This window comes from Chenopodium quinoa, unplaced genomic scaffold, assembly GCF_001683475.1.
Source record: "Chenopodium quinoa cultivar QQ74 unplaced genomic scaffold, ASM168347v1, whole genome shotgun sequence".
Taxonomy (NCBI): domain Eukaryota; kingdom Viridiplantae; phylum Streptophyta; class Magnoliopsida; order Caryophyllales; family Amaranthaceae; genus Chenopodium; species Chenopodium quinoa.
The window spans coordinates 4,877,427-4,893,622 of record NW_018745000.1 but is presented as its reverse complement, the minus strand read 5'-3'; the positions used below and the strand labels follow the sequence as shown (position 1 = coordinate 4,893,622).

The window sequence follows — 16,196 nt, the reverse complement described above, 5'->3', positions numbered from 1 at the left end:
GCATTAATATTAAACCAATTTAGCATAATAATAGTTTGGAGCAAATTGAATCTCTGATTTGTATGCCTTTGAGATTGCAGGAATGCTTTTCGCAATAAGAATCGAGTAGAGGCCAATACAGGCGAATGTGACTCCATGACTCACTTCGTACCATCATCCCCGATCCTCCTTTCGTGGTTCCAAACCATATGGAGTTAGTAATCTCATGGATTATGAATGAGGTGTAACCTTCACGGGTCAATCGTTGTTGCCTATCGTTGTCCCTTTATTCGTGGTTGTCTTTTATGATCCGTGAACGGTTTACAAGTTCCTTAAAAACTTGTTGGCGGCTCCCTATATTCCTTGTCCCTAATCGTATGTCAATTCCCACTTACTATGAGTGCCAAACATATTCACCACATGCTTTAACGTAGGCGCACTTCGATCGACGCCTACAGTGATTAATATTAAAACAATCATAAACATAGTAACATAGTTTAACATGATTAATATTACCATAATTATTTATAAAATAACGCTTTCATATTTCGGTTATTACGCTTTTTTAGATCTGAATAAAGTCAATCCGATTTGAAAATCCGAATTTTCAAAATAAATCAATCCGATCCAAAATATTGATTTGATTTGAATTGGATTAATTTAGATTTTTATCCGAATAATAGACACCCCTACAACCATCTTAATAGGCCAAAACCCAACCTCACCTGACCCGACCCACAACCTCTTCAATCAATTACCAATTTACCACAGTCCGTCCGTAAGTGGATTAAGGACCATTTCGTTTAAATCCAACATATAATCAAGCTATTTCTCTCCCAAAATTCCAATTTTCTTATAGTACCTTTCTTCAATGACAATGCTAAAACCACTTTGATGGAACAATACAAGAAAACTACCCAACCCCACCAAAAAAATCAACATTCTTAGCTTGGATTTAGTAGCAAGAAATGCTAATTGGGCAACTGACGGTATGGCCAAGTTCGACCACCATATACGGCGGCGCTGGTAATTTGCTTCTGTTGAGGCCACTTGGTAGACGCCGGAGGAGAGATATTTTCTGGGTTTCTGCAATATTTGACGGCCACAATAAAAAGCAGCAGAATCACTACGCTGTTTTAGGGATTTCTTCTTCTGCTTCTTCCTCTGATATCAAGAAAGCTTATCGCCTTCTTGCGCGTAAGGTATCTTCTTTTTTACTTTTGAATTTTAAGCTCATTTGATTTCATTTAATGAATTGATGATGAGTTGGGAAGTTGGTTTTATAGTTTGATTGTCAAATTTTGATGAATGTTTTCATTTTTACTAACATATAAGGGTGGTTTCGTTGGATCATTTGGAATGGATTAGAATTCATTCCATCTAGTTTTTTGTTTGGTTGAGTGTTTTAGTTTATAGCGTGTTGTATTAAAATTTGTTATATACACCCGGCATTAGCTCATTTATTCAACAAATGAGCAAATAATATTACGTATTTTTTACTCATTTGTAAATTAAATGAGCAAATGACCCTGGGTGTACATACAGGCTCTCGTGTTATGTATGAGATATTTTTTAAATTATTAATGTACGAATTATATCTTTGATGGATTAAGATTAGAGTTTTAAAGGTTGAAGTTGTTTGTTAAAAAGTGTGCCACTCAAATTGTTGCATTCATTTTGGAACTGAAATAGTAGTGATATTTCTGAAAAATACTTTTTGTTGATATGTTTTGAAAATAATTGTAACAATAGGATTTGTATAGCAATGACCAAACGATTGTGTTATTTGTTGAATAGATAACTTGGCGCTTGAAATTAATGGAAACTTGGATGAGTAATTAGAATAAGAAAAGAACAGAATTGGATGTTTATATATCAAACAAAGTATGTAGGAGGGAGACGTGCATTTCTTGAGTAGGCTCCTTGATGCAAACTTTCAATTTGGAAGACTTATAGAATGAATTAGAGTTTCAATGTATTGAGTGGACCCTTTTCTTATTGTCAATGGCCATGGGATGATTGTAGTTTTCACTTTGTTTCATGTTGATGCATCTAGTTGGAATGTTCTAGGTCAAATTGCCACAACTTTGGATATGAGTACTCATTGATGTATTAGAAAAAAAATAATCACTTGGGGTTTTGTTAGATTCCTCTCGATTTGTAGCTTTGACTTGTGCATTGGAAACGATAACAAAGAATATAAGATTAGCAATATGAGGGAGTATCCAATAGTGAGTTATTGATGAGAATTATAATGTTATACCATGATCTTGTAATCATGTAGAAAGGTGGAATAATGTTAAGATTAAGTAAAAGAAAGAGGGTATATCTTGTCAAGAGAAGGATTTTAATATATTACCTTTATTCCTTGGAGCAAAAACCAGCAGTAGTTTGTACTTAGTGACTTTGTGTAGTCAATATTTCTTTGGGACTTACATATCTGTTTGCTGTTGGGCTGTTGACTTAAATTGATGTTATGGTAAATGCGTAGCAGGCTAGCAGCAGCATATCTGTAACTGTGAAGTGCTGATTGTATTCTACTTAAGTGGTAGCTCATCATTTTGTACATTTGATTTTATTATGTCATTGAATTTGGAAATCGTCTATTGTGTTATGATTGTTGATTGATATGCTTTAGTTGAGTTTAATTGGCTGCTAAGCAGTGAAAAAAAATATAATTGGAACTGTATATTCTACTCTGCAGTATGAACAATTTCAGCACGTTTGGTTTAGAAATCTTTAGATTTTTGCTAGAAGTGGAAAGGTTATGATTAAAGGGTGTGAAAGAATAGGAAGAATTTTAATCATTTCCTCCGAAAAGGTCTTTGGTCATAGAATAGAAAAGGAATAGAGTGGTAATGGTGCTTTTTTTTTTATTGCCCTTTTTAATGGTATTTATTGCTGCTCGAGTGATAGCACTGTCAGATTGGGGGAGTTGGGAGTCTGATTGAGTAAGTGCATGGGTTGGAAGCAAAAAAATGTTGAACCAAACTCCTATAAATGAAGTGATATAGTTGACCTGTTTCTTGAGGCTCTCAAAAAAAAAAAAAAAAAAAAAACTAAAAACAAATGTGCTCTTAATGAACACATTAAAGTGTTTAAGTTGTGCTATGTGCAGCAAATTATACTATTTTTGTCAAAGAACATACTCCGAGTTCCTGTCATTTGTGGTGTAGCAATTTTTCAATTAAAGCTTTGTATGTGGGGTGTTGGGCCAGGAAGAGGCACGGGAATCAGAGTGATAAACTGTGGGCTGTGGCAATGCTCCAGTGTTTGGTCAAAAGGTCAAAATAACTCTGATGAAATCTAGTAGCTTATTGTGGCTTTCTTAGCATTTTGATCTCCTCCTAATTTCATCATGGTTGGGCAGTTTCGGGCATAACAGTATCACTCTCCCATGCCTTTCTTGTTTGCGGTGATTGTGGGGGATATTTAGTCTACTCCTAGATCTGAGTATGGCTTATATAATGAATGTGTTGATGTTGTTGCAAGCCATTCCAAAAACTTTCAAAAATACTTATGTCATCATGTAAGCAACTTTTATTGGCAATTGAATGCATTCGTTAATAGATAGACAAATAAGAAATTGATATGAGAATGAGCTAGTAAAGTAGCATAAGAAAATTAAGGGGAGATAAGCCAGATTAGCTAGTCTTTTATTTTCACAGAACTGAAAAACCAGGGGGGAAGGGAGGTTTATATGATGCTAGACAATAACCTAATTGCAGTGTTCTGTTTGTCTACTCGGATTTATCCTGTACAATATCTCCATCTTTTATGTAAAAGCCATGCAAGTTACTTAAAATACTCGCTTTTTGAAAATTTACCATCCAAAGTTACTACATCCCCACGTGATTCCCTCATAGTGCAAAACATCACACTTCCTCTTAAATAAATAATTGAACCATTTCTAAACGGCACATTATTTAAAAAAGGGAAAAGTGGTTGTCAAAAAGACTACCCTGCCCTTCTTCCTCGTAACCACTGACCCACCATAACCCAACCACCACATACAATAACCTTCGATTTTCACCAACCCCACCACACTCACTCCCTCTTCTCCTTAGCCTCAACATTCTCCTCTCTCTCGTCATCCCTCCACCGCTTCCTCACTCCCACCACCGGTGTTATCATCATCATCTGAAGCTTTCTTCACCCATTTTTTTGCTCTCCAGTGTGTCCGTCAACAAATGTAGGGTTGATTTCGACAATTTCTCAGTGTCTAATCGATCACGTCTTGATTTCTTCATGCTCTCAATCGATTAAAGCTTCACTTCCGTTTTTCGTTGCTTTCGATAATCCTTGAAACTTTTCTTCATTGTTCGTCGGAAGGTAGAACTTCGACGAAATTAGCTCCACAAGCTTGTCTTAGAAGCTAGCATGGTCTTTGACTAAGATTTTGATGTCGCCGACTACTGCGGTTGCATCGTCAGCGATGGTTATTAGGGCATTTGAACTTGAGAAAGGTCGTTTAATCAACAAGGATGGTGGTGGTTAAGTTTGGGTGAAGGAGGTGGGGGTAGGTGGTGTTACTGGATGTCAACCATGGTTATTGGGAATGAAATTTTGTTAGAATTACCTTATTAAAATAATCTGTCAAGAACTGTCACAAAAAAAAAAAAAAAAAAAAAAAAAAAAAAAACATGTCAAGAAACTACCTTTTAAACGAATGTTTTTGCAAGAAGATACCAGTTGTTGGATTCTCATCGTTGACTTTAATAAACGTGCATTGACTAAACATGTGTTGGTCACTACCATCACCACCACACTCACCGCTCCTTGTGAAACCACCACCCACGCTCATTGCCTTCCCTGAAAGAACCATCCTCCCTCACCGCCTTCCTTGAAAACACCATCCACCTACCCTACTCACACCACCCTCACCATTACATGACTAGTCAACGCCAAATTATAAGTCAACGATGAGAATCCGTTAACTGGTATCTTCTTGCAAAAAATTTTGTTTATAAGGTAGTATTTTGCCAGTTTTTTTTTTAATAAGGTAGTTTCTTGCAAAAAAAAAAAAGAGTTTAATAATGAAGAGGGTGAGAGGAGAGATAAAAGAACGAATATATTTGAAGGGTACCATTGTCATTTTAGCTTAAAAGTTATACTCAAAGAGGAAATGGTGCAATCATATGACGTTTCCTAAAAGGGAATATGGTGCAATTATTTTGTGATGGAGGAAGTATCATGGAACTTGCTCACCAAGAGTTGACCTTAAATAACCCATTCTCTCATAAAATACAATATAATTTATAGTTTGTTGTTTGTGATATGTACTTTTTGAACAATATTAATAATAATACTTCAAATGCAGAGTAATTCACTTACTATTACTATTTTTTTTTTTTTTTTTTTTTGGTTTCTCTTATTGTTCCTGATTTGGTAATGCAAATTAAGGGGAATACATAGTTGATTTTTTACATCAAAGTCCAGGCACATTAATCATAACAGGATAAGTGAATGCTTTGACCAGATAATCTTTTCTGGTAAGTATTTTAAGGATAATTTTTGAAAATTGACCATTTGTATGATTGGACAAGGAGAAGCATGCCAACATCTGTGTATTTTTTACTAAGTTTTTTAAGAAAAAGTTACTAATTTTTCCATTAGAGAAAAACATTCATAGAGCGGATAACTCAAAGAAATACTTTGTCTATTGCAAACTGCAGCCAGGAAAGGTCTAATCTATGGCCTGTAGTTTCATTCAAAGCCGCTTAGAAGAAATAGTAACGTATATTGTCCATCATGAGCTCAGCACTGAAATTGCCTTTGATGTTCTGATGCTCATATGATTTATTTTACATGTAAATTCTGGTGCTGTTGAAGCTTAGCCATTGCTTGCTTCCTCCTGAAAAGCACACCCCAAGGGAGGCTCGGAAAGTATCTAATATAGTTTATCAATTACTGTAAATAGCCTTCTGCTGCTTTGATGTTCATAATGTAAATAATGGTGATGCTAAAGGTCAGCCATTGCTTACTTCCTCTTAAAAATCTCACCCTCAGGGGATGCTGATAAGTATCTGTGGTGTATCAATTACTGTGAATCAATTGATACTAGAAATTGCAGTGTCTTGTATGTGGTTGCAGTGGCATCCTGATGTTAGCAAGGATTCACGAGCTGGTGAAGTATTCAAAAGTATTCATCTCGCCTACCAAGTGAGCAAGTCCTTTTCCCTCTCCTTTGGGTTGTGTGTTAATTCTTTTTTTTTTTTTTTTCTTTTTTTTTGTTTGGTATTGAACCTGATGATCATTGACTAAAATCATTTGTCTGTTCCTTTTTTTTCCCCATCTTTTGTGTATTCAGTTTTAAAGTTTTATGGCCGAGTTGTCTTTGCTTTCTCTGTTAAATAGGTGCTATCTAATGAAGCAACAAAGGTTCAGTATGATAGAGTACTCAAGTCTGGCATGCACACCTCTAATCCTGTCCAAAGAAACACTTATCAGGATTTCGAGTTTGAAAATGAATTTATAATGCATAGATGGAGTGAATTAAGGCAAAAGATGCGAAATGATAGATATCGCAAAGACATGATGACGGCGGACAAAGTTATTCCTTTGACGACACTGATTCTGATGAAGAGCCTGAAGAAAAGGCTGAGGAAGAAAGGGGCTCATTCTTTGAAGTTCTTCAGTCTATTTTCCTCTCCATAACTCTGATGAAAACATTTGGCTGCCAATCATCACTTATTTTCAGCAGCCTAACAGCATGGTTTGATGAAAAGTTGGATGCTGGTTATAAAATGGGCTACCTGATTGCTTGGGTATTGGGTGGTCAACGGTGGTTTGCTTTCCTTGTGTCTCTCTCTTGCAAGCTGGATATGTGGCAAAAATAGCAGTAGCATAGTCACGCTTGTTGTCATCGCCATGTGGGTTGGATCCAATATTTTGCGTTATGCACCAGTTCCTCAAGGCGCACTCCTCGTGCTTGTGTACATGTCTGTTAAACTACAGGTTGATCTAAGGTAGAATTATATGATGATCTAAGCTTGGAGTATCCAACTTTTCTTGAGTCCTGTACAATTGTACATATCTTGTGTTGTAAAAAGATAGAAACATTATGGTCCGCTGAACCAAAAACTATAAAAGCCTTCTGGTGTGACCTTTTGCTTTCTCATGTAATGTATACAAAGTATTCATTTTTGGATGTTGTGGTCATAGTATGTAGGAGTTTTAGGATTTTCTCGACTAAAAAGGTGCAGTTTCAGGATGCATAGGGCGGGATTTGATCAAATAGTCTAACCCCGGACATTGATGAGAATTCCAGCATAATGTATGGTTCATAAAATCAAAACTTACACATTGAGCAAATTACAACTTACACATTGAGCAAATTACAACTTACACATTGAGCTTCCCTGCTGTAAAAGCTACAAAGGGGTGATTAACAATCTTTCCCAACTGTCGGTTGACTTCAAATCCAAATATTAGAAGACAAAACCCCAGAAAAATAGCCAAAAATCAGTCCAAGATAATTAACATAGTCACATTTTTGGATTAAAAGCTCTACTGGGTTAAATCTCTTTTTCAGAAATCATGCCCAATTACAATTACAATGTTATTTGACACAGGAAAATTCCCAGATTCTTTAAGTCAGAACTAAATTTACACAATTGTATTTCTTGGTAACTTACAAGGTAACTCATATTCGTGACACCAGATTGAATACCGTCTACATCATCGTTTTTGTGGCTATGTTAACACCGAAAAAAAAAAGAAAAAAAAAATCTCAAATTCAACAAAGTGAAAAATACAAGGATATGAAATTGAGAAGTTTTAGCAGCTCTTTGCTTTCTCCACTGCTTTCATCCCCTTCAAATTTCTCCACAAGTATCTTCCACTAGCCATGTCAACAAATACCCAGAAACCATCTTGAATTATCTGAAAATAAATCCCAAAATTTAGAAAAATAAAAAAGTGAAAATAGAAATAAAATAAAATAATAAAAGCTCAAAAAAATATTTTTTTTTTAAAAAAGAGAATGTTTACCATTTTAAGGTTCCTTTCTTGGTGATCATCCATTGAAGATGCAGGTTTATCAGCTACCAAATCTTCAGAAAAGGTGGTATCAAGGTCGGGTGCAGAACGAAATGATCTCCATGCCAAAAACCCAGCCAAAATCGCTGAGAAAAATACCAAGATAAATCTTAAAGGACACATAATTGATCAATTTTATTGACTTTTTTTGCAATGAAATTTCTGGGTTTTCCTCGAATTTTTCTGGGTTTTTCTTTGATTTTCCACCTCTATCCCAAAAATTTCCGGAAAAATTAAAGAGACAGAAAGATTGTTGAAAAAACTTGGCAAGAAGAATGAATGAAAGAGAGGGATGTTTTTATTGTTTGTGCAAGGTTGTAATATTTGTATTATTAGTGTGTTGGATTATTTAATCATAAAATGTTGTAAGAACGAGCCAATATATTAGGGATTTAGAGGAATAATATTAATAAAATATAATAAGATAGAATTATATAACAAGAAAATTATGGATTAGGTGACGCGGTTAGGAGGCTAGCACATTGTCTTGTTTTGACTTGGTTAATATTTATACAAAGTCAAATTGTAGCACCAACCACTATTTGATAATTTGATATCCTACGTGGTGTGCAACCACTTTTCAATTTTATTTGAATCATTTCATGTGTTTGTTGTCCACATTTTAGGGTAGCAATTGTCTAATACTCTAATCATATGAAAATTTGTCAAGGCTGCTAAGCCAATTCACTTGTAGTAGTCTCTTTGATAATTCATAAAAAATTGAAAAGTTGGACCATGACGTTATTACTAAGTGTGTGGGTATTTAATGGATATACACACTAGAGTTATTGGATCCCTCGTCTTTCGGCGATAAAATGCATTTTATTGAACAGTTGTAGAATTGATTTTTTTTTGTTGAAAAGTTAATCATCAACTGTATCTTCTTAGGAATAAGTAATGGAATTGATTAAAGCGTTAAGGAACTAAAATTGAAATTAAACTAGTTTTAAGGACTGAACGATGTTTCGAGTTGTTAAAGGAATAAGTACTATACTAATTTACCTGCACAATTGCCGTCACAAAAGTCTAAACTTAATGCTATTAGTGGGAAAGAGCTAGCTAATGGAACTCTTAACTGCCAACAATGAAGGTGCTCTTCATATCCTACATTCACTAGACTTGATAATAACTCATATGCAAAACATCATGTATGCTTGTTAATACATGCTCGCTCCTTGTGAGCATAATTATTATTTGTCCATACTTAGGGCCTGTTCACATTTTACTTAATTTTAGTTCAGTTCAATTCAGTTTAGCTCCAATCAGTTTAGTTCAGTTCAACTCTTAATTTCCCTCTCTCATAAAATATTCATTTCAGCTCCAATCAGTTCAGTTCAGTTCAGCTCTTAATTTCTCTCTCTCATAAAATATTCATTTCAGCTCAATTCAGTTCAGCTCTAATCAGTTCAGCTCAGTTCAGTAAATGTGAACAGGCCCTTAGTACTGTATTATATATACTAGGATAGCCGGATAGGTAAACTCTAATATTGCTAGGGACTAGGGTATATATGAGGCAGCTTGGGTTTATAACATTGATAAACTTTAGATCTTGACACGTTGAAGTAATGGTGATGCTTATGAAATGTGAAGAAGAAAGCTAACTTGAGAAGAGAAAAATAGAGAAAACATGATGGGCTTTTATTTAGGGACTTGTTATTCATCGCCCGCAAATCTCTACATAAAGCCCACATTTTATAATTTTTTGACAAATTTGCCCTTTTTATAATTTTAACGGAAGATAAATTTTTCGCACTAAAAAAATGTGGAGCAGCACCGGATCGCCGAGGATCACCGGAGAATCGCCGTCGTCATCGGAAAACGAGGTTCGTAACGCATCGTAAGGACGAAATGGTGGCTGGCGCCTAGCCAAAAGGCCATGCCGTGGTTGTGGCGCCTAGCCAGGACGCCGCCACCGTGGTCACGGCGCCTGGTGGAGAAGCCTCGACCATAGTAGTGGCGCGTGGCCAGGACGCCGCAGCCACGGCCAAGGCGCCTGGCCACCACGCCGCCACCATGGCGGCGGCGTCCTGACCAGGCGCCCCGGCCGTGGCTCCGGCGTCCTGGCCAGGCGCCAGTAGGGGAATATTTTTTTTTTTTTTTTTTTTTTTTTTATTTTATTTTTTAATTTAATCCCCTTTTTTTTTTTTTTGTTTGTTTTTGTTAATTTAATCTTAATGTAATTATATTTATACGTTATATGTTATTGTTACAGGATTATGGTGGAGACGGAAATGATTACAGTGGGATTTTTGTACATGATGGCCTGTTCGAAGATGCTCAACAAGCGATTGATTGGGCAAAACAGGTTGCAATTAGATCAGGCTTTTGTTTAGTAGTAGCAACTCATAAATCTCAACGGGATGGTAGAATGGATCGCATTTTGAGATGCGACCGTTATCGCAAAAGAGAAGAACGAGATTTCAGTAAAACGATTCGGTTTGACTCAAAGCGGAAAGGTTGTGGGTGTCAGTTCCGAGTTAAGGTTCGACAACATCAAAGGCGTGACGGTTGGGAAGTGAAGGGTTACGACAAATGGGGATATCACAACCATGAGCTGATAGCATACAAAGTGGGGCATCGGCAGTTAAGCGGCCTAAGTCCAGCTGCGAAACTAGTTGTAAAAGAAATGAGTGATGCTCAAGTGAAGCCCGCTAAAATATTAGCGTCTGTGTTAGAGAAATTCCCCGAAGACCAGCCAAACCGAAGACACATCTACAACGTCAGACAGAAATTGAGGTTTGAACGGTCAGAGGGAAGGAACCCTATACAGCAGCTTCTGCACCAGGCACAAGCACGTGGTTACCTTTACTGGTTTGAATCTGACGAAGACACATCGGAGGTAACTCATTTGTTCCTTGTCCATCCTGATTGTGCTGATATGATTTCGTCTTGGCCATCTGTGATTTTGATCGATTCAACGTACAAGACAAACAAGTACAAGTTCCCACTGGTTGAGATGGTTGGGATGGCTCCAACGAACCAGAACTTTCTGATTGGTTATGCAGTCATGAAGGATGAGACGGCTGCGAGTATTTAAGATTCTCCACGGTCGTGTGTCACACCACTGTTTGGGGTTGATTCTGAGCGAGTATACCAGGATGAGGGAGTTGGGCGATGAAGTGGCTATTCGGTGCGGATGTGCTATATCAATGACTCATGGATTACCTTGTGCATGCACCATTCACCGCGTAATTACGCAAGACAGGGCGTCGTTACATGTCGATCAGGTTCATCCATTCTGGCGGACGCTCGTTATCGGAGAGCATGTTGTTCCGCATACGGTTCACCGTGAACAGGAGGAGTTGGAGCAGTTTCAGATGATGTTTGACCAAGTGTCCTCCAGTCACCCTTCGATCATTCGTAGTGCTACACACATACTTCATGACATGTTCAATACATCGTGTTTGGATACCGAGGAACCGGAAGGGGTCGAGCGACCTAGGGGTCGACAACCACGGCGGAACAAGAGTGCGTTTGAGTACATTCGCGGTCGTGGCCGTGGCCGTGGCCGTGGTCGTACATCCTCATCAAGTGGCAGCCAATCATCGTCGTCGGTGAATATGCCCGGCACCGGTAAGACATTCGACTTCAATTTCTTTTGTTGACTGTTTGATTAGTTTACTGTTGACTTGTTTATTGTGTTTATTGATGTGTGTAACAGGGAGAATGGACATTGAACATTTTCCATATAAGGACAGGATCCCTAATATCATGATGCCATTCTTGGACGGGTGGAATGATGTCATTGCAGATGGTAACTGCGGATTTCGGGTTGTGGCGGATGTGTTTCAAATGGGTGAAGACAACTACGGTTTAGTGCGGCAGTTGATGTACAGTGAAATCGCATCAAACCGAGATGTGTATGGCCATGTGTACGGCGAGGACTTGGATAGGTCTCTGCAGCGTATCCGGTGGGGAGGGGGACCTTGCGGTCAAAATCATTGGTTCGATGCGCCACTTGATCTCTTTGCCGTTGCAAACATCTACAAGTGTGCAGTCATGCATTTCGGCCTTGGTTTACATAGTCGAGCCTATTATCCATGTACAACGGTTCTGCCCTGGTGTTCGCGCGAGACCGTCACCAGACCGGTAAGGGACGTTGTTATTGGATTTCTTGGGCCGTCATACAGACATTTTATCCGATTAGACATGTCACCCGATTTTCCGGTCCCAAATATCATACCGAAGTGGTATGAAATTCGTAGAGCAAGCGTGGAGGGTTGGGATGCTTTGTACCATGCTCGCGTGCAACAGTGGAACAATTTAATTGCCATGTAGTTTTTGTTGATGTACACCTACCTTTTACTATGAGGCCTTGTATTGTCAATACTATGTCATTTCTATGTGTTCATTTTTAAAAGATAATGTTTCATTTTAAAAACTAACAACAATAATTTCAAGTATTACAAAATAAAATGATAATATTGAATTTTAAAAACTAAGAACAATAATGTCAAATATTACAAACTAAAAAGATAATGTCTAATTTCAAATATCAGTAATCCCTCTGTGACGCCCACTGCCACTGCTCAAGGGTCCGTTCCAGATCGTCAATAACAGCTCTGCCTGATGCACTCGTCATGCAGTCCCTTTCCTCAAAAAGTCGGTGTCCCAACTGCATAATCTTGCCCATCCACTACACAAAACAAAAAACATGAAACGACGTATTATACATATATATATTAAAATAAGAGAACAACAAATAAAAGATGAGACGTACCGCATAAGAGGCAGTGGCAGGTGGCACATCGTCATCATCTGCGTCGTCGATGTCTTTGATCAACCTCGGGTGCGAGTGCCGGATGTACCATTCCATGTAGTGCTGGTCACACATGGCAGTCACCCCACTTGGCGGCCGCTGCAGCTCCGCCGTCCATAGGCGGGCAACCATCGGAAACTGCTCCCACATGGATATCATGTTTGACGGCCATTGGACGACGTACTCCTTCGACGACGCAGATCGTACCGCCTTACTGGGCCATGCCGGTGGAGGTGGGACAACTTGGACAAATCCAAGCTGGCGAAGACAGCGCTGCGGCATGTACGCCTCTACGATCTCGCGATACTGAATCAGTCCAGTGTAGAGGGTCCTGGGTACCCTATTACTAGGGTTCTGGCCGAAAGGCATCCAGTTCACCTGCACATTATTTAAAATCAGTAACAGTCATAAAATAAAGCATCAGATTGTAAAAGTAGAAATAATTTAATCACTGTACCTCTAAGGGGGACATCCTGTCAAGCGATAACCGTATGGAGCGCAGGCGGTCAACGGACTTCTTCTCGACACGCGGACTCCACGCACAGGCACGTGGCTGGCCATCACCAATGGGAACCGGGTCGCGGTGTGGTCGAAACGCAGGAAAATACTCGTATATCCAGGTCTGTAACAACGTCAGACATCCAGTGATACCTGCTGCATCAGCCCGGCTCGAGAATCCTAACTGGCGATACAGATACGCCAGCGTAGCCGACCCCCAAGAAAACTGGCCTACTCTGTCGGGCTCACACGCGTCAACTATGTCGCGTGGCCTGAGCTTGTTCCCGCTCTTATCCGGAAACAAGGTACACCCGAAAAGAAGAAAAACATATGCAGCCAGCTGTGTGTCCTGCGTCCTACGTGCCGTAGGGTGCAAACATCGCTGCAAGACGGCTGCGATCTTAACGCCGCCGTGATCCCACACACCAAGTGCCGATGTGTACAGCGCAGCCCTATCCACCGCCAACAGCTCCGCTAGTAAATCTGCCTGATCCGCATCAGTGACGACAGATGCTCGGTTTCCCTCCACGGGAATCCCAAGGATGGCCTCGACGTCATGCAACATGATCGTCATCTCACCGAACGGAAGGTGGAACGAGTTCGTATCCGGCTGCCATCGCTCAACGAAAGCCGTGATCAGCGTCCAGTCAATCCTATCGTGCATGGTGGCAGGAAGGTGACTCACTCTAGTGGCCCTCAATCGCCCGACCATCTCGCTCTCCTCCGGCCAAGCATCAGCCCAGCTACACAAAAACCTACAAGTCTTTTCCCGGGTTTGGCATTTCAAAATGCCTGTATCCAAAGCCCTCTCCTGGTCCTCCCAAATACGGGTAGCGATGTGTCCTAAAAAGCTAGGAATCACACTCCCGTCTATAGGTCCCCCGGCCACCTCACCCCTCACCATCCAAGAATCATTAACGGCCCTCGACCGTTTTCTGCTACCCGCAGACACAGTGGACGCAGATGATGTGCCAGATCTACTAACAAACCTACCATCTCGACCCTTACGCACATCTACCCTATGCGTCTCATACGTATCATCAAGTCTCTGACTGAATGGACCGTAATCATCATATGGTCCACTCTGATCGTCGACATCCTCATCTGCATCATCCTCGTCCTCCTCCTCCTCGACCTCCTCCTCCTCCTCCTCATCATCATCATCATCATCTTGATCGTCCGCAGAACAGTGCACCCGTTCTCTGCGGGCCGAGGCCGAAATACCACGGGATCTAACGTGTCTGGGCCCCGAGCTCTCCATTGAGTAGATCGTACTCCTCACGACGTCAATACTCTTCCCCGCACCAGGTCTAAATTGCGATGCCTAACTCCAAGTAAATAACGAAACATAATAACGAAAACAAATTAAAAAAAGTCGAAAATAAACACAAAAGCAAATAAACAAGTCACGGAAATAAAATTATAAACATAAAAAATATAAAATTAAAACAAATAAAAAAACAAAATTTAAAAAAAAAAAGATAAAAAAAAAGGGAACATACAATTTAAAAAAAAGAAAAACAAATTTTTTTAAAAAAAAAAAAAAAAAATCGAAAATAAATTTTAAAATTAAAAAAAAAAAAACAAAAAAAAAATTTAAAAAAAAAACCACGGCGGAGGCGCCTAGGCAAGGCGCCCATACGGTGGTGGCGGCGCCAAGCCCAGACGCCACTACCACGGCGGCGGCGCAGAGGCTAGGCGCCACAGCCGTGGTAGTGGCGTCTGGGCTTGGCGCCGCCACCACCGTAAGGGCGCATTGCCTAGGCGCCTCCGCCGTGGTGGTGGCGTCTCGCCTTGGCGCCCCACCGTCGCCGGAGGTTTTTTTTTTAAAAAAAAATTACAAAAATTAAAAAATTTACCTTCTGGCCGGCAAACCGCCTTCCGCCCACCGCCGGTGCCGCCACTTCCTTGCCGGGCCGCCTCGACATAGCTCTGGAAATAATTTAGAGAGAGAAAGTGGAAGTAGAGAGTAGAGAGAGAAATTGTGTGTTTTTTAGTATGAGGGCAAAAGTGTCATTTCACTCTTATTTTGTGGGCTTTATGTAGGAATTTGCGGGCGATGTTTAACAGTTCACTTTATTTAACGGCAGTTACTAGACTAGTATAACTGATTTACAGTCATACCCTCAAAGCCTAATTAAATATATTAATGTACTATTTCACCCCTTGATTAACATTGAAGTTATAAACTTGTATTTCCTTTGTATATGTATTGTAAATAATGAAAGGAAAGCCTCCAACAAGAATTCTTCTATCTTACACCTTATTGATGAAGTTCATAGAGATATGAACTCAAGTACAAAAAACATAAAGAGAAATGGAGAAAAAAAAAAGGAACTTATTGCTTTTATTGAATTAGAAATAAATAAATTGGTTAACAAAAACTAGCAACACTCATACTTCCATCTACACTTATTATAGCAACTCCAATGGCAAGCTAAGTTATGCCACATAAGCTTTTAAGCTAATTATTATTTTAGATAAGTTAAGCTTCAATGGCTAGCTACTAGCTTATTATTTAAATAAGCTCCACCTCCTTAATTAACTTTTTATATAGTATATATCTTTTATTTATTCTACTGCGTAATTAACTTTTTTTTGAAAAGTTTTTTTCCAAGCAAATTTTTAGGTCTAATGGCCAACCTAATAGTTAGGAACTAGGATAGATCTTGTTTCATGCACGATAATATTAAATACTTATTCTTAATTAAAACTATATTTAATTAAAAAAAAATTATACGAATTATAAAATACTATAATGAATTTATTATGAAAGAACTTGTTAGCTAGATAGATATTTTCATATACGTATTTGACAATATTTTTATATTTTTGTATATTTTACTAACAAATTGGTATCATTTTTTTTTCTTCTTATTAACCAAATGAATTTCTTAAAACTATGTACCACATATTTAAC

General features: G+C 38.9%; 4 protein-coding genes across 4 annotated transcripts; 2 read left to right on the top strand and 2 right to left on the bottom strand.

Moving 5' to 3' along the window:
* Window positions 1-681: 681 nt before the first annotated feature.
* Window positions 682-7,129, top strand: LOC110707526 (dnaJ homolog subfamily C member 18-like). Its single transcript, XM_021885547.1, is given in 4 exon segments — window positions 682-1,181; window positions 6,073-6,141; window positions 6,337-6,502; window positions 6,505-7,129. Coding segments are annotated over 4 exon segments (783 nt in total). The 5' UTR covers window positions 682-947; the 3' UTR covers window positions 6,819-7,129.
* A 114-nt stretch (window positions 7,130-7,243) lies between these two features.
* On the bottom strand, window positions 7,244-8,413 carry LOC110707527. Its single transcript, XM_021885548.1, has 2 exons — window positions 7,972-8,413; window positions 7,244-7,863 (listed from the first exon to the last, which is right to left on the bottom strand). Exons 1-2 carry the CDS (start codon window positions 8,140-8,142, stop codon window positions 7,759-7,761), a joined length of 276 nt encoding a protein of 91 aa, XP_021741240.1. The 5' UTR covers window positions 8,143-8,413; the 3' UTR covers window positions 7,244-7,758.
* A 2,819-nt stretch (window positions 8,414-11,232) lies between these two features.
* Window positions 11,233-12,400, top strand: LOC110707525. The gene is made up of 2 exons (XM_021885546.1): window positions 11,233-11,592; window positions 11,681-12,400. Exons 1-2 carry the CDS (start codon window positions 11,337-11,339, stop codon window positions 12,295-12,297), a joined length of 873 nt encoding a protein of 290 aa, XP_021741238.1. The 5' UTR covers window positions 11,233-11,336; the 3' UTR covers window positions 12,298-12,400.
* Window positions 12,401-12,472: 72 nt separating this feature from the next.
* On the bottom strand, window positions 12,473-13,461 carry LOC110707524. The gene is made up of 3 exons (XM_021885545.1): window positions 13,236-13,461; window positions 12,740-13,156; window positions 12,473-12,655 (listed from the first exon to the last, which is right to left on the bottom strand). The coding sequence occupies exons 1-3, from the start codon at window positions 13,248-13,250 to the stop codon at window positions 12,515-12,517; spliced, it is 573 nt and encodes a 190-aa protein (XP_021741237.1). The 5' UTR covers window positions 13,251-13,461; the 3' UTR covers window positions 12,473-12,514.
* Between the last annotated feature and the right edge of the window lie 2,735 nt (window positions 13,462-16,196).